Below are 18,084 nucleotides of genomic sequence, written 5' to 3'. Positions count from 1 at the left end.
TTCTTTTACCCAAATATTAAAATGTTTTGATTTTTGCCAGATAATACAAATTTATTTCAAGTAATAAAACTTGCAATGGGAGTATATATTTTAACGGAGAGCACTAACGAGAGTCCTTTTCGAAAGTGTAATCGGAAATTGAAATGTTTTTAAACATTATGTTTGATAAGTGTACTAAAAAAGAAATGTTAATTTTTGTCACCAAAATGAAAAAAAGGGGTATTTTAAGTGGTGTTTGAAGTTTATTGTAAAATTTTGCATTCGTAGTTTTTGCTATGCGTGAAAATTTTTATAAATTTATTTTCTCATTTTTAGTCTACTGAACAAACTTGATTTTTTAAAAATATATATACATTTTTTATTGTATAAATTTTTTTCTACATTTTAGTTTTGAGTCTCCTGGTTTATAATTCTGCTTATAGTGGTCAGAAAGAGTTTGAAAATAGTGTTTTCATCCTGTACAGAAAACCAGTTAAAAATTTGAGCACTTAAACTAGTCAAAATTTTAATTGCAAGATTTTTGTTTTTTAAAGAGTAAAAGTTATTTGTTCGTACGCTTCAATTCCAGGTTTGATTTTTTTGTTAATTTTATTTTAAATATAATGTATCTAATTTAAATCCTGCTAATGAAAAGGAATTAATTCCTCACTTATTTACTATTATTATTATTTTGAAAATTCACTAACCATAGAAATTTTTTTTTGTGAAGAGCAAGCACTAACACGCTTGAAACGTTACGCCTGTGTTTCTAAACATTTATGGCCCATTGAGCAGCACTTCAAATATTGTAAGAGTCTGCAACATCCGCCTCAGTAAATACCTAAACATTATATTTGCCTTCCTATAGTTCTTAGAAAACTCTAATGGTGGTAACGAAACTTAGACTAAGTTCGAATAAGCATATTTATTCAGCCTGTCCTAATGTTAAAAGATGCTGAATAAAAGATTTTAAATTGCAATTAAAATAAACATCAAGAAATTACTTTCCACCATAAAAAACCTAGATTTTTTAAGGGGGGGATTTAACAAATTTGTGTTTCGTCTTGTAACTACTTATAAAAATGTAACACATTTTTTCCGTCATGCCAAAATAAAAAATTTTTGATTGATAAAACATCAGAAATATTCCATTTGTCTACTCTTATCTCATGTTAACACTCCCTTATGTGTTTTGAAATTACTTTTTTTAAAATTTTCTTGCAAGATACCATGCTAATCAGTTTAGTTATGCGTATATAATTATTTAAGGCTTATGATTATTTTCATTGCTGTGGAAATTACTCTGAAGTCTATGGTTTTGTTAAAGTGTATTTAAAAAAGTTGAAAATTTTTATAGCAGAAAATTTAGTCCCAAGCATGTCCGACAAGAACTCTATGAAGAAATCAGTACATAGTATTTTGACTGAAATTGGTTGAAACAGGTCTATTAACAGGTTATGTCGGTCACATAATCTAGCACAAAAGCCACATGACTTGACATTTTTAAAAACAAACAAACTATTTTTGATATTTTTTCAGGCAACTTTCTTACTATTTCTTTAGAAATATAATGTCTTGTTTATTTGAAAATATTAAATGAAAAGACTTCATTCATTGATTTAAAAGAAACTTAAAAAATATGTTAAAACAAAAGGTCAAGTGTATCTGTTTGGATATTTTTATCTAATGGATGTAACTTGTTATAAATATAAATATGTTTAAAAATAATAAGTAGATAGGTTAAAATACTCAGTATACACTTAATTTATTCCACATTGAATAAGTTACACAGTTCCAGAAATATACATGATAATCATAAAACAACTTGAAAAACAAAAAACGAGACAAGTTCTCATGGACCAAGATTAACATTAATTTCCAGTTGCATCCGCACATCCAAAACCATGAACCATACAGTCAATAAAACTGGAAGTCTAATACGAGACTCCCATGCCAGACCAAAGAAAAAGTTTAAAAGATGAGATAAACTTTTAAACATATTCAGATATTTATGATTCAGTACATCCTCTGAATTGTGAACCCTATAATATAAAATACTAAAATTAGTGCAATAACAAACAATATATAATGATTGAAAACGCAAAATTAATTGCATACTGAAAATATTTAATAAAATATACTGAAAATAGTTTTTGAAAAGGATAACATGATACAGAGTTAGTTATTTCTATCTAATAGTTCATTAAGCATTGATATTTCACGATTAATAAATGCCCGACTTTATAACTGGTGAACAAGTGACGGCCTGATTTTCGCCAAATTTAGGGGGTTAAAAAAGTCGACTTATACACCTGGATGTACAGTATGAACTGGTTTGTCCAGGGTGGTTATGAGTTCTAATTTTCAAGTAGACTCTGTTCTGCAATGTTTATAGATCAAAGTGACAACAACCAGGCTAGTACCTGATTGTTGCCAAAATTTAGTGATTTTTTTTTCCAGGTACCAATTTGGAAATCCTTCCTGCTAAATTTGTTTTATATTTTTATTAACTTCATGCATTGAAAAACATCAATGTTGGTTAAGATTTTAATAAAGTTATTGTTAAAATTATAAATTTAAAAGGAAATCTTAAAATTCAATCTGCTTTAGAGTACTTACTGCAAATAACGAAAATATAAAATTTTAAGTAAAAGCAGATAAAATTTCAAAATTCTAGTCTTACCCCTTTATATTAAAGCAGTTCATAAAAATTACTTTAAAAGAGATTGTCATAGAACTAAATTTAAATTATTTACGTATGAAGTGCATGTGCTACAAACTTTTGATTGTTGAAATGTATATATGTATGAACATGTTTATTTGGTCATTTATTTCATAGTTTGTTCTTTTAATGAGTAATAATTTCTTTTAATGTATATTTCAGGAAAAATCATGGATTATTTAAACTGTGATGAATTTGAAAAAGCTATTTCTTAAAGACTATTCAAAAAGCTATTTCAAATACTATTTGATCACTCTCCAGTTGTTTGGCAAGCTGCTACTGAGGTTGCTGGTTGCATGATGTTAGAATTAATAGAAAAATATTCATATTTTCCTCGTTTAATACCCATAATACTCTCAATTTTATTTGATGAAGTTCCTGAAGTTAGGTAAAACATCTTTTCTTGTTTTTTTGTTTTCTGATTAACATTAAAGTTCATAAATTGGTATTAATGTAGTAATTAAAAACTGCATAATATAAAGAATACTTATTTAAAGATTTGTTTAAAATTTGTTTAAGTGCATTTTTTACATTCTATATTAATTTAAGGAATCTCTGAATGCCAGCTGTTCTGCTTTTTATCTGATTCTGCTGGTGGGGGAGGGAGGTTGCATCTCCTCCTTAATTTGTTTTCTTATGGCATCTTATTTATATTTTTTTCTCACAAAATGTGGTTATTTTAGTTTTTTTTTAATATACTGGCATGCTTGAAAGATGCAATTGAACGTTAAAATTTTTTTTTTTGTAACGTGCTTTGTGTTACAAATTTTTTTTTTTAAAGAAAACTATTTTATAAATTTTTATTTTTTAACTATTGTCACATAGGTCTAAAGTAAAAGAATTGTGGCATAAATCTGACAATCAATATCTGAAGGAAAATGACAAAGATTATAAAGATCTTAATTATCCTAATGCAGGTATTTTTAAATGAAATTTTCTTTTCAATACAATACATAAAATATTGGCTAATTATTTCAAATATTAAAAAAAATTTAATAATTTTTAAAAAATTTATAGTATTTTGCCTAATGACGAAGATATTTTTGTCACTTAAAAGTGATATGGTAGCATACTTTTTCTCGAGATTAAAAATTCATTTTGTTATTGCATTATGCATTACTGTTTTTCTGTTCTAAATAATATGTTTAATAATATGTCTAAATAATATGTTTTTTGTGGGCATTTTCTGAAATTGAATATTATAACTCTAGATTCTCAATTAGTTGCTAAGTAAAAAAATATCGGTATAGTAAAATAATTTTTTAGTCTCTCTCTATATAAAAATGAATGTCTGTGTCCTTTATAGACTTTTAAACCGTCTTACTGAAAGCTATGAAGTAATTGAGTAGGCTCTGTTCTGCAATGTTCTTAGACCCAAGCGACGACAACCAAGCAAGCACCCAATTGTAGCCAAAATTTGGCGATTTTTTTTTTCAGATAGCAATATTAAAATCTTCCATTTTAAATTTGCTTTATATTTTTATTAACTTTATTATGCATTGAAAAACATCAATCTTGATTAAGATTTTAATTAAGTTATTGTTAAAACCATGAATTTAAAAGGAAATCTTCATGAGCATCTATAATTTTATTTTATGTACATAATTTTACATAAATAATCATAAATTAATAAAACAAATTAAATGAGATGGTAATTCTGTATAGTAATTGAGATGTCTTTATTTTAAATTTAATCAGTTTATGAGTATTTAGTGTAAATAAAGAAAATATTAAAATCTAAGCAAAAGCACATAAAAGTTTCCGATTATACTATTACACCTTTAATGCAAAAAAAAAAAAAGACTACTCTGAACAGATTTAGTTTATTCAAAGATAATTTCCAGCGAAACATAACTTTCAGTAAATATTTATTATTTTTTATTAATTTATATATTAGTAATCAAAAAACATTTGAATTTGAAGTTATAAAATTTTTGTACACAATCTTGAAAACTGTCATTTTAAATGGCAAAATACAAAATTGGTTGACAACTGCATGAGAAATCGAACTTGAGCATGAGAAAAGTCATATTTTTTCATGAAATAATCTTTGGATAAACATCTCGTGACCAAACTATTAAGATCATATTTTCAGATTGCGACTACCCTGTATTTTGGGTGTCAGAAATCCGAAACCATCGAAAAAAAATTATGTTTATTCAGAGAGTGTATGTTTCGATTTCTGATTTTGTAATTTTAAATATTACACTAATTAATTATCATATTTGAGATCACCCCTTTGAACTTTTAAGATTAAGTCCTAGATAGCGAAGATCTAATTAGTAAGTCAAAAGTCATCTTGAGTGGTCAGTTAATTTTTTTATGTTCTGTACTAATTAATTAGCATATATGAGATTATCCCTTCGAACCATTAAGACGGAGTCCTAGAAAGGGAAGATCCGATCATTAGATCAAGAGTTATTCAGGGTGGTCTGTTTTTCATTTCACTCACTGTACATTTTAATTATATTTTCAGTAGTAAACTTTAATCAGAGAGGCAGCTAGTGGGGACAAAAGGGGGCATCTGTCCTTGGTGCTATTTGGAAAGGAAGCCAAATATAAGAAAAATGAACTGTAGAACAAAATTTTTTCTCTTTTAAATACACCCAGTTTTATTTGCTAATTACGAGCACCATAGCTTCTTCAAGTTTTTATCTGATTTACCTAAAAATTAAATTGGATGTTTATTATCATTATAGTTTGTTTAGCATTCATTTTTTTTTTTTTTTTACCAACTGGCAATATATTAGATGAAAAATATTTTTAGAAAAGTGATTCAAAAAATTAGTCAAAACCAATCACAATCAAAAATATCTTAATGCTTCAAGCACTGTTAAATTTTAAAGAGAAATCTAATGAAATTTAAAAAGCTAGCAAATTGTGTTGATTTAAAACACATTATTTAAAATTGCTTTAAATGTAATATTTTGCAATCCAGTGCCAAAACTGGGTAGATTTCAATAACGTGATCTGTGGCGGAATAATCATCAAGTCTTGGCAACTTCCAGGCAGAGACCTACGAGAATTTAAAAAATATTATAGAAAGTAACCAACTTAAAAGGTATGATACATATCTACCCCCAGGCAACCATATACATGTTTTTAAATTATTTTTGTTTTTTGGAAGTTTAAAATCTATTTGGGACGTTAGCAGTTGTAGCTGGCGCGACAGACCACGATACGGAAATATCCTTACTAACTCAAAGGGTATAACTCGTATCGGGGGATATTTCCGTATCATCATCTGTTGTGCCAACTACAATCGCCAAAATGCCAAATAAATTTAAAATTTAAACTTGCAAATTAAAAAACAAACAATCATGTAGACGTTTGCCCAGGGGTGGTTACAAGTTATACCTTTCGAGTTGGTCCCTTTAAGTGATTTTTTTTTTAGCTTCCGGAAGTTTCTAAAACTTAGCGATTATTCTGCCACAGATCAGGATACGGAAATCACCCCCTCGTAGCCACCCTCGGAACATTCTCAAGTTTTTTTTATTAAATTTTTATTAAAAATCAATTAGGCGCTTTGGCGATTGTAGCTAGAGTGGCAAATCACGATACGGAAATATCCCCTAACTAAGAAATGCTCATGTTATGTAGCTTGACAAGTGAGTAGGGTAGGGTATATTGACAAGGGGGAGAAAGGGGTAAAAAAATTTGACATAATTTAAATACTGATAACTACGAATTCATAAAGATCAAAAAAGCTAATGCAACACATTTACATTTATTTTGACTAGAACTCAAAAATTTTAACGTTTAACAATCAAATTAAGATAATTACGAAGAAAGCATAAATATATTGTTATCAAGATGACAGCCGCTTCAAATGGTTTCAGAAATAAGTACATCCAAAACTAGTATAAGTATTTTTTGATACATATTGTGACGTATATTAACATAGTACCTACTTAAATTTGTATGAATCCTTTCACAGTTTTGTTGCTGGAAGTTAATTTTTTTTATATGGAGCAACGTATATTACACAACAACAAATAACAAGAAGTAGCAGGAAAACAAAACAACTTACGGAGCTTTAAGTAAAAATCGCAGTTACAGTTGCGAAATTTTTCAGACCAACTAAATTTTCAAATTTACATGACATTAAAATTAAATATATTATTTTTCCTTCTGCAGTTTTATTTCTAACATTGAAACCTACCAAACTATAATTTTTTTCTCAATGTAATCATATAATTTTTTTTTTAAATTTTCATTTACAATCTCTCAACTTATTATTCTTTCTGCTGTTGCCATGGTGATAAGTAGTTGTAAATAAACCACAATCTGCGTCTCCGAGGCCTCAACTTAGTAATAATAAAATTAAAATAACCTTATGTATTGAAGTACCAGCTTAAAGATACCCTTTTGTTCACATGATATATGGAAAAAAATTATCTTTTATTTAATTTCATACTTCTATCCTTGGTTTGTCACCTATGTGAATGGCTATTTACGAATTATTCTCCTTACCCATAACACTCAGATACAAAGCTAGTTTGTGCTCATGTACTACAGCGTTTTATGTAATTACAGTATTATTAAAGTTTATTTGTCCATTTCTTCTAGCTTATTACACTCAAGGTTAAGTTTACTTTTTAGATAATCAAATTATATAATTATTATTAAGTAGTTATAAATAATTTTATTTTCATTTAGGTTAGCAATATTTAATTTTTAAGGTATGGCAGTGATTTCTTGCAGATTTATCCATATCGGTACATGTTCGTGATAACTACAATCGCCAAGATACAAACTGATTTAAACTTGCATAATTAAAAAAAAAGAAAAATAGTGGAGGTTTACCTGAATGTGTCTATGAGTACTTCACTTTACTGTTGACCTTTTGCTGTGTTATTTTTATTAATTTCTCATAGATCAATGCTTAGAAATAGTTGAGACTTGTTGATTATTTTGGATACTGATACAGAAAGCTTCCCAATTTCTCTTAGTGTTTGAGAGTGTAATGCTTTTAATTTAGTTGATAAAATTTTGTCTTTGTTTATATCTTGATGAAGACTTGTGATTCTGTTTAATTTAAAATTTTTGATCTACCCTAATTTTTAAAGAGGAGTAAATTTTATTTTCCTTAACTTTATCTGCCATCCTTTTTTTAAATTTTTTTTTATTTTGCTTGGGAAATGCCAAGTATCTTCTAATGTATGTTTGATTCATTCAGTAACCGATATAAAGTCTATGTTCGGGCTAGTGGTCGATCATTTGACCATTTATTTTAATGGTTTCAACAAATGATCATTTTTATAAGAAAGTAAGCATAAACAATCCTTCAGAAAAGTTACAGGTAAAATCCTAGAGTAATCCACCTATTGGCGACCTTTTGAAGTCTCGCCAAGTTAGCGATTATTACTGGGATCAATGTTGCTTTTTGATTATTAAAAAAAACAATTTAAATTATAACAAATTTATGAAAATATTTTTTAATGAAATAAAAAATAACTTACCTTACTTACTCATTTGTTCTCCACATTTAGGGCATTCATACTTTTTCAAAATTTAATTTTGTTTCATACTCTATTCAATCATCGCTCTATTACCTTTTGCATTCAATAAAGTAAAAAATTCACTCTTTCATTCGCACACCATTTTCAACCGGTACAGCACAAAAAAAATTAAATAAAAACGGTTTTAAATGAAATAACTGTTGAAAAATGAAATATTAACCATGATTCTAACAGCAAGAGATCAGAAGCATAAATGGCAAAAAATAAACCTTTTGCCTCTTTTCTAATGAAATACAATTTTCACGTAGTTATACATATCAAATAACCATTCAGGTTTAAGAAGTTTTTTTGCTTGATTCCAATCAATCCAAGGACGTTCAAAATAATTTCCCCGAAATATCATCTGGAAACCTAGTTTGGAGAGATTAAAAAAAATCGTCAAGGTGTGAGCTATTCTAGGATCCACCCAAGTTCCATTTAGAAATTGACTGCAAGCTTATTGTAACTTAATTTACAGAGTGATATTTTTAAACACTTGATTCTGTTTTTATTGAAAGATATTATGAATTCAAATATTTTTCTGATATTTAAAACATTTATTCCATTATTTGAACCTAGTAAATATTAAGGCAATATCCTTTGGAGTAATTAAGATTTTGATACTCAGAAGAAGAGGTAATGTTGCCTAATTTTCTAAGAAATCTCTAATTTTGCTACCGTGATTCGGTTATGATTTTATTTCTGGTTTGTTGTATTATTGCATACATAGCATAGCTAGGTATATTTTCTTTATCTTAAACATGTTTTTGCGAATGAATATTTATGAAATTATAATTTTGCTTGTTCAAACATTAAGCAACAAATTGACAGAAGTTAACAAGAAAATATAAGTTAGCAAATAGCGAGAGAGTAAACCAGATTCAATAGCTTGTTAGTTTTGCTGTAGGAAAAGAGTTCAGCCCCTTCTGTTATCAAAATCACAATTCATAATAAAGATTTTTATTCTTTTATAATTTTTAATTATTTTGCTCTTTTAGTTTTATCAAGCAGATACTAGTAACTTTGCTCTTTACTTTTCCATCTACGCATTGTAAGGCAAAAGTTGTTTGTTTTAGGAAGTTGTACTACCTTTTACAGTTGTGAACATTAGTTTTGTAATATCTTGCATGTCTATGTATGTTAACCTGAAAATGACACACATAATTTCTTATTCATTAAGTAATATTCTTTTAAAATTGTAGGTTTCTGGCGGAAAGTTGATTTTTATCGAGAGCAACCTGATATCTCATTTAAGCACAAGATGCTTATCATTCTTGAAACTAAACCTCCAAATCAAATGATATTTTGGAGTACATATGAAAATATTAATGAAGTTATGAAACAAGATGTTTTTCAATCATTACCCGAAATAGAGGTAAAGCCTTTTTTCTTAAAAAAGAAAGATTACATTTGTTTAAACTATGCATATGAACAAATGGCGAACATAAATTTTGAAACTTTTTTTTAATGCCCTTTAGTCTAATGCACAAAATTCTATTTTTGTATAAATTCATAAATTCAATATTGCAATAAATAAATAACTACCTGCCTTATTTTTTAAATTGATGAATCATTAGGTTAGTAATTAATGGTTGAGCGGTATATTCTTAAATAAAGTTTATGTTAAATAAATAAATATTTAATTGTGCATTTGATTTAATTGTGTAGTCCATTTGAAAGAATATGTATAGTGCAACTTTGAGGAGAACTCCTCCAGACTGAAAGTTTGGGGCTGTCTGCTGCTATGGTAACAAGCGAGAGCACATTTCTAATGGGGATGAAATGGAGGAAAAAAGGTGTTGATTGGTTTACTCACGACGACCTACACTAAGATCAAGACAAAACTATTCTCCTCGCACCCCTATTCGAAGTGACCTTTCCTCATAACCATAGTACCCCCCACGACGTGAGACGGGTGTATGGAGGAGCTCTCCTGAAAGCCGCACTATATAATTCAAAATTTTAGATATTTGAAATTTTTCCCCTGTCTCCTTTAGTTTTTTTCAAGTTTGATTGTATTAAAGTATTTCAAAAATTACTATTTCTTAAAAACCTTCAACTATAACACTTATTTGAATTGTAGTAATGCATGGATACAAAGCTATACTTCTTAAAAATATTCATTTCATTAATTATTTATGATTGAAAATAAGAATGTTATATCATTAATAATAGCATAGAGAAGGAGATTCCAACAGAGATGGCATTAAAGATGAATTAGAAATGATGATTGATTTTCCACTTTCTAATCAAGAAATTATAGCAGCAAAAATCATTCTGATATTTGATTACAAGTTGTCAGTAAGTTAATCCTCTTTTGAAGTCTTTTTGATTGGCATTAAATAGTCTAATCAATTTTAAAAGTGTATTGATAAAAAATGTTAAAAATAAAATTCTAAATTTAATTAATAATAATTATTAATAATAATTTATAATAATAATAATTAATAATAATAATTTAATTCTAAATTAAATTATTTTTATAGCTTTATTCGCATTTCCGGATGGAATCTGCTGCTTTTATTCATCATAGTTCTTCTTACAATGGCTCTGAATTCATTGTAATGGGAGATTTAAGCTTGAACCAAAGAGAACCATTAAAACTTAGCGGAGAGGAAGAAAAATTCAATGTAACTAGTCTACTTTCTTATAGAATTCCTTTTTTTCTTAATTGTTTCGAATTGTTTTTACAAAATTATATTTTTGAAAAGAAAGGTAAAAAATCTCACGAATTTACATTACTGGCTCTTCCCAATTTCCTTTATGATCCAATTAAATTATTGATTTTGCCTTTTTTTTTATATTTCATAAAATCTTTCTGATTTAATAATCTAACTTGAGAATAAATATAACTAACAATATCATTATTAAACTACTATATAATATAATATTAAAATCAATAAAATTTTAAAATTTTACTGCACAAGAACTTAACATGTGATTAAAGAAAGTTAAACTACAATTGGAATATAATAGTTCAGATACCAAGTGTCCCAAAATGATGGACAATTGGAAGGATTCATGGAAGTAAAATGAAAGCAGATATAAATGAATGGTTTGCTTTGTTCTGCTAAGCATTCTTCTCATAAAATGTTTATATTAGCTAAAAAAGTATATCAACAGATGGCGCTGCTCACTGTAAAATTTATATAACAATGTTTTTTCAAATCATTTCAATAGAAATATTAGCTCTTGTTGTTCTTAGACTATACCGCATTGTCATAGTGAATAACTTTTATTTTAAAAACATTCTTTTATAGTTTTTAGTTAGCAAGGCAATTCAATGATAATCTTTGTTATTAATCTTGAAAATCGGTGCCAAGAATCACTTGTTTTCCTGGCAGAATGTGGCTAGCCATATAATTTTTCATTTTTCCTTAACAGCCTGTTTTAAATCTTTGATCAATTTTGGTGCACCAAGTATACCTTTCTTACTACTTTATTTGTGAAATTAAATAAATTTTTTTTATTCATTTAATTTTCTTCATATGGTTTATTTGAATCATTCTTATTAACACTACTTAAATTTATTTTTTATATTATTTCATTAAAATATCAATGCAATTTGAATTTCAAATATGAAGTAAAGTTAACCATTTGTAGAGTAAAATTAATTTTATGCATAAATTGGATACAAAGTTGGAATTATACTTCATTTTCTTATGCAATGAATAAGCAATTTGTCTAAATTAAAATTGTATTCACTGTTCAAAAGATTTTGAAGGATTGCTTTTTAAATGCAACTTATCACATTTACTTGGAAATTATTTATAAATTTGGAAATTTCTTATTTTTGGATGAGTTAATTAGTAAAGCTGTATTATAAGTAAAGCATATATTAATATTAAACAATTAGCAAAGCAAACTGATAACACTATTTATATTTATGAAATCTTGTCACACTTTTCGGAAATTATATAAAATTCAATATAAAAGCAATGAATCTAATCAATTTATAAAAAATATAAAGGAAATCAAAATTTTTAATTACCAAAAGCAAATAATAATTTCTAAAAAGCCATCAATAATTAATGATTTATCATTTTTGTTGTAACATTGTTTGCCTATTAGGGTTTTTTATTTTTTATTTTAATGAAAAAACTTTCTAGAATGTTCTCAGAAATAAATAAAAGCACTTTAATGTAACAATTCATTTGTGTCATTGTCTGTTTTATTAAAGTAATAATTATATAATTTTTTTGAAATTTTTCTTCAAATAAAGTTTTAATAAATTAGAAATGCTTTTAAATAAAGTTATTTCAATTTTTATATATATAACTTATTTTCAGGTCCCAGTCATTAAAGATTCATTTATTAAACCTCCTTATAATTTGGAAGAGATTTTTTTGGAATATTCTAAACGGAATTGTAAGTTATATCATATAGAGTTTTGTAAGTTTACTTAATTTTATATATTTGTTTTTTTAATAAAATTATTCTATTCCAGTTACTACAGTTTTTACGAACACATATCCAGTTTGGAAACCTTCAAAATCAAAGAGTGAATCCTTTAAAATTAATATTCTGATCAAGTATCCTGCAGAAACAATTCTGTATCCTTTCTAAATTGTGTGTGTTTTTTCTCGTTTCTTTTGTAAAGAAATTATTTCCTTTGTGTAATTTTTTTATTCAACTCAGCAGTATTCTTTTTAATTTTAAATATATGTGTTTTTGAGCACCAAATTGTATGATTACTTTTTTTATAACAATAATGCAGAATATTCCATTTTACTCTTATTGTGTTTTATTTATGTTATAAAATATTTGTTGTTTTTAATTATTATAAAGGAATTAGGGTTTATTTCACGATTAGCTGTAATATTTTTGATAATTCATCAAAAAATTAGTGTTTGTTATTTTTAACAGAAACTGTTAGTAAAATACATTTACTATTGAAAATGGTATTAAAATTTGAAATTGGAGCGCTCAAAAATAGGCACTCATTTTTAAGACTCACCAGATATCTGGTGAGTCTTAATGGGTGTCCATTTTTAAGCACTCGAAACATATAATTTTTATTAGCATCTTCAATATTGCGAAGCAAATGAAGTTTTTATGTCATTAAGTATTTATTCCCGCTTCAGTTTCTTCGGTTTATTCTTTTAATATTTACTATATTTCTCATTAATATTATAAACAAGTAACAAAATATTATAATAATATGAAAGTTTTATCTTTTTTATTCTTAAGAGTAACTACTGCTCTGCTTACTGCTGCTCACCAACCCCCTAAGTTGCACTGTAACTTTATCAGGATTATTCTGTGATCTTAGCTTGCTTCACTCATCAGTTAGCAAAAGTATTTATTTATGAAAAAAATATCATGATTTTAATTTTAATTTCAGCTTGTTTAGAGAAAAAAATGTTCTATTCAATGGAAAATTTGATGCATGATCAAAAGAATAAAACCAGTTTGCAATAATATAAATTAGAACTTTTTTGTTTATTTTACCTTAAAAATTCAATGCCGTGTAAGTTTGTGGGGTTATAAAAAATATAAGTTACAGCAAATTCTCACTTTTATGATGCCAAATTCTTTATTCAGTCACTCCTGCACTAACGTCTGCCAATTTGATATCCTGTATTTATCTGTCAATAGTTTGCAACCATGTCTTATTTTTTAGTTAATACGATGCTAAAAAAATATAAAATTCTGAATCAAATATAGTACTTAGTTTTTTTTTAGCATTTTTCTTAATCACTGATGTTTCTTCTGTAATGTGACATTTTTTTCATACTTTTTCTCTATCAGAAATCATGATTAAGTATTTACTAAAGCTACTAAATATTACTTAAGCTGCGAAATATATTGAGCATGAAAAACACTAGCGCTTTAAATTGTTGGCCATGCTGGGTTTTATTTATTGCTTTAACTAGTTTCAACAATGTAGAACATTTTACAAAAAAGGGGATATATTTCACTCTAGTATCATGTTTTAATACCAATAGTAAAGTGGCATACTGAAAATAAAAATTATTAAATCAGTTTTTAGATGTGCAGATCTTGTATATTTAGCATGTATCTTAGAATATTTTTATATTGGAATTTTATAAAAACCTGAGGGTAAATAAGACTCTTTTTTAAAGAACTGGACCTGAATTATTTTAATAAATTCACTTGCTAAGAATGCATATTTGAAGTATCTCACAAATGTGCACATGTTGGTAGTTTTTTTTGTGTCCAAAATATTGCAATTTTTTTAAAAACCTTTTTTTAATAAGAAAATAAATAAATAAATTAGCATTTTTAGGAAAGATTTCCTAAAGTAATTTTCTTGTTGACTTCATTATTACAGAAAATCAAAATAGTCTGACCCAATCTTTATTTGGGTAAGCTCTTTCTAAATATTTTCAGTCAAATCTCAACTTTTGACTTTTGTAAGGAATTTTGGAAACACAATTAAATAACCATTAGACATATTTTAACTAATCACCATCAGTTGTATATATATTACTAGCATCAGCATAGTACTATTTGTAATTGAAATTAGCTTTAATGATTTTACACCAAAATTAAAAAAAGTCAATAGTTAATAATAGTTTCTTTTAAAAAATAATTTGTTTTCTGTTGTAAATAATCAAACCATTTTTACAAATGTAACTGTATGCCTGCAAGTTCTTCCCATGTAAATTATGATGGATTAAACTAAAATGTTTATACAAATAGAAATCTTATTTTGAAAGATTTCTGAAACTGAATGAATGTGGTTACCACAATAAAGTGACTTGCTATTTGATTTTTGAAAATATAATATTTTTTTTTAATTGATATATCCTGAGAATAAATTTTGTATCGTTTAACTCATAAGTCCTTCTTCAAAATTATATTTAAGCCAATAAATATGTTTTTAAAAAGTTACGTAAATTTGAAAATAATTTTTTTTAAGTATTATATACAATTATTTTTATATCATTTTAATGAACGTCAGGATTACTTTTCTAAGGTTAATCAAAATAGAACTCTTGAAGAGAAAACTTTTGCAAACTTTTTCTATTAGGCTGGACAATCAGGTCTGAAATAGAAAAACAGAGATTTTTCAAAACTATTTTTATAGTTGATGGATACTATTTCTTCATGGATGTCACAAGTGCCCAATTTTGGAGAGTGACGAAATTCAAGAATGCTTTTACCACAATAGCGCTCTTAATTTCACAATAAATAATAATAATGAAAAATTCTTACTTCTGCAAAAAAATTAATTATTTTTTTATATTTTTTTCTTGTTTTTAACTTTTATGAATATAAATCGATCAGATGATTCATGAAAATATTTCTTTATTTGTCTGAAATATTATGAAGGACTTTTGTCGATTTTTAGTAAATATAGGGTAATTGATGTAGTAACTTTTGTTATTAGAGTTATTTGCCTTGTAAAGTCAAATCTATAGTTTAAGGTTAATTTTTATGTGAAAAATGGGTGATCACCAAGCATCCTGAAATATAAATCAAAATAATTTATTACCTGATATGAATCTGATAAAAACATAGTAGCAGGAATAATTGAACCAACAGCAATACCAGTAAATAGTGAATAATTGAAACAATATTTAAACAATACACAAAAAAAGATATCCACAAAATAGAGTACATGAAAATGGAAATTGAAATGAAAGCACGGACTGAAATAGCATTGTTATCAGGGTTTTTTATCATGTCGTCAGTGCCGAAGCAGTTTCTGCGGTTGGTGGTGAAATAACACAAAAATGTCATACCCCTCTCTCCGTCTGTCTCAAGATAGAGTAATAATCAAGTAACCAAAAGCAAATCAAATGAAGGTTATATTCTGAGATCCCAAAAATCGAAGAAGTACATATATTTGACAGTTAAGAAACCCATTATTTTGGATGAGAAGCCGGGATTTCAGGTTCGAGTACTAAACTAGATGATATGCCTAAACGGAGAACGGAAAATTTACGAATAAAATATTTTAAGTTATAGAGAAAATAAAATTATTTTTGATAAAAATTAAACTAAACTAATCAATTGCAGACAGGAATTCAATTATTATTTGATATATATATATGTATCTATATCTATCTATCTATCTATATATATATATATATATATATATGTTTTTCTTCATAGCCTATGTATAACCCATTAATAAGTTGTGTTCAGAATTAAATCTGTGTTAAACTTTTTTCAAGTACATAATTTATTTTATTATACTGCACTAGTTGTAACATCCTGAATTTAGATTTTAACAGATTTTACCCTTCTGTTACCAAAACTTTTTTTTATTTATTTATAAACCTTTCCATTGTTCTTTTCGTATGTTTTTCTTAATAAATATTCAGATATACAGTTGGATTTTGGCAGTTATTAAAGTGGGCCTTGGTTCAATATGTGGCTGTTTTCATGATAATTTCTTATCTAATTAATTACATCAGAAAACGTGTTTTCCAGAATCAATTGCTGCCATCTATTGTAATTGATCCAATTAAGCAGAAAGTGTAGAGCATGAAAATATTTTACTGAAATCTATTTTGTAAATAAATAAATTTATTTTTGTGTGATATTTTACTCTAAGCGTCTCTTTTATTGATTATTTTTTTTGTATTCAAATAAATTTTGTGAAATAGTAGGTCCTTGATAATGTTTAAATAAATGATTTTAAAAGTTATTTTCTCAGAAACTACTAGAAACTATTAAATGTAGGAAAAATAATGGAAAAAATTGAGAAAGCAGATGCGGACAGTTAACGAATTTTTTTAAAATTTTTTGCAATGAGGAAATCTTTTAAATTTTTGTTTTTAATATTAAAAAGTGAGGGTCAAATTGAAAGAAAAAGCAAATATTTGTGTAAAAATATAAATAATAATTTTTTAAAAAAGAAGGTATTTTTGGTCCGATACAAACTGCACTCTTGGCATGCATTTCGCCAACATAGAGGCGGAAAAATTGCGACATATTTACTCTCAGTATAGCTTTATTCGGACAAAACAATCCTTTTTTAAAAATTTCCTATTTTTATTTCTTGGCATATGTTTGCATTTTATTTTAAATTGACGGTCATTTTTTAATACAAAGCAAATTTCAAACGTTTTCCTCATGGCAAAAAAAAATCAAAAAAATCAGCGAATTGTCCGCCTTTTTGTTAGCGATATATATGCTCTAAGTGCTCATGTGAATAAAAACCAGTTTAATATGAGAAATTGCAATAAAATCTCGTTATTCTAATGTAATTTATAGAGAAAATAACGCCTAATTTTTTTTAACGCTTATGGAAGCAACATAGCAACATTTATCGCAACTTAGCAACATTTATCGATATAGCAACATTTTTGAGGACTTGACGATTTGACTGCATTTGGTGTCAAAATAATTGTTTTGGAACTTCGCGTTTCAAAGCGATAGAACCAACGAGGTAAAAGAGGTAGGATTATGGAGTTATTTGGAGAGGTAGGATTATGACTCAGGAAATTGATACCTCGCCTTTAATGAGGTGACCAGGGTTCTAATCGTAGCTATGACTGGTCGAAATTAATTCCGCTGCCGGCTTGCATCGACCACTGTGCTGACGTAAAATATACTCAGTGGTAGACGGATTATGGGTAGGAGTCTCTATGTCATTAGGCTAACCGTGGGAAGTTTTCATAGTTTGTTTCTCCGTGTAATGCAAATGCGGATTAGTTCCATCAAAAAGTCCTACACGAAGACAATTTCTCTAAATACTTGATCCAGCAGTTCTTTTGACTTTTGGATTGGATTCAAAATTAGAAGGCTACGGAGTTGAACATTAGAAGTCGAAAACCCAATTAAGGTTAGGCTGTTCAACGACGGTTATGAAATAAAATAATGAACTGAAAAAGGTTCATATTTGCTCACTTTTAAAAAAAATTGCTTGTAAAAATCTTAGTAAGTGGAAAATTTTGGAGTTAA

At 27.0% G+C, this 18,084-nt stretch overlaps 1 protein-coding gene and 1 long non-coding RNA gene across 4 annotated transcripts; one reads left to right on the top strand and one right to left on the bottom strand.

Moving 5' to 3' along the window:
* Nucleotides 1-1,725: 1,725 nt before the first annotated feature.
* Nucleotides 1,726-6,756, bottom strand: LOC107447119 (uncharacterized). Its single transcript, XR_001584485.4, has 2 exons — nucleotides 6,613-6,756; nucleotides 1,726-2,021 (listed from the first exon to the last, which is right to left on the bottom strand). It is a non-coding gene; the product is annotated as an uncharacterized LOC107447119 (long non-coding RNA).
* Nucleotides 3,056-16,718, top strand: LOC107447118 (transmembrane protein 231). Of its 3 annotated transcripts, none has more exons than XM_043049739.3 (7): nucleotides 3,056-3,089; nucleotides 9,405-9,577; nucleotides 10,378-10,503; nucleotides 10,689-10,832; nucleotides 12,492-12,570; nucleotides 12,650-12,755; nucleotides 16,500-16,718. In XM_043049739.3, the coding sequence occupies exons 1-7, from the start codon at nucleotides 3,071-3,073 to the stop codon at nucleotides 16,657-16,659; spliced, it is 807 nt and encodes a 268-aa protein (XP_042905673.1). In that variant the 5' UTR covers nucleotides 3,056-3,070; the 3' UTR covers nucleotides 16,660-16,718. The 3 variants fall into 3 exon arrangements, with proteins under 3 accessions (XP_042905673.1, XP_021003241.2, XP_021003242.1); XM_021147582.4 differs by lacking the exon at nucleotides 3,056-3,089 and adding an exon at nucleotides 6,951-7,285; XM_021147583.4 differs by lacking the exon at nucleotides 3,056-3,089 and adding an exon at nucleotides 6,973-7,227.
* Nucleotides 16,719-18,084: the final 1,366 nt, after the last annotated feature.

This window comes from Parasteatoda tepidariorum, chromosome 8 (genome assembly GCF_982258835.1).
Source record: "Parasteatoda tepidariorum strain Cologne lab strain chromosome 8, Ptep-v5.0, whole genome shotgun sequence".
In the NCBI taxonomy this organism is placed as follows: Eukaryota; Metazoa; Arthropoda; class Arachnida; order Araneae; family Theridiidae; genus Parasteatoda; species Parasteatoda tepidariorum.
The sequence above is the reverse complement of the archived record's forward strand: the minus strand, read 5'-3'. Positions and strand labels throughout refer to the sequence as shown.

What these genes read in the sequence shown, in the direction of transcription:
- LOC107447118 (XM_021147582.4), top strand. Translation starts at nt 7,147, where the DNA reads ATGGCTATTTACGAATTATTCTCCTTACCCATAACACTCAGATACAAA. An exon ending in AATCATTACCCGAAATAGAG is followed by an intron (nt 9,578 to 10,377) that starts GTAAAGCCTTTT and finishes CATTAATAATAG; the next exon opens with CATAGAGAAGGAGATTCCAA. An exon ending in GGAATATTCTAAACGGAATT is followed by an intron (nt 12,571 to 12,649) that starts GTAAGTTATATC and finishes ATTCTATTCCAG; the next exon opens with TTACTACAGTTTTTACGAAC.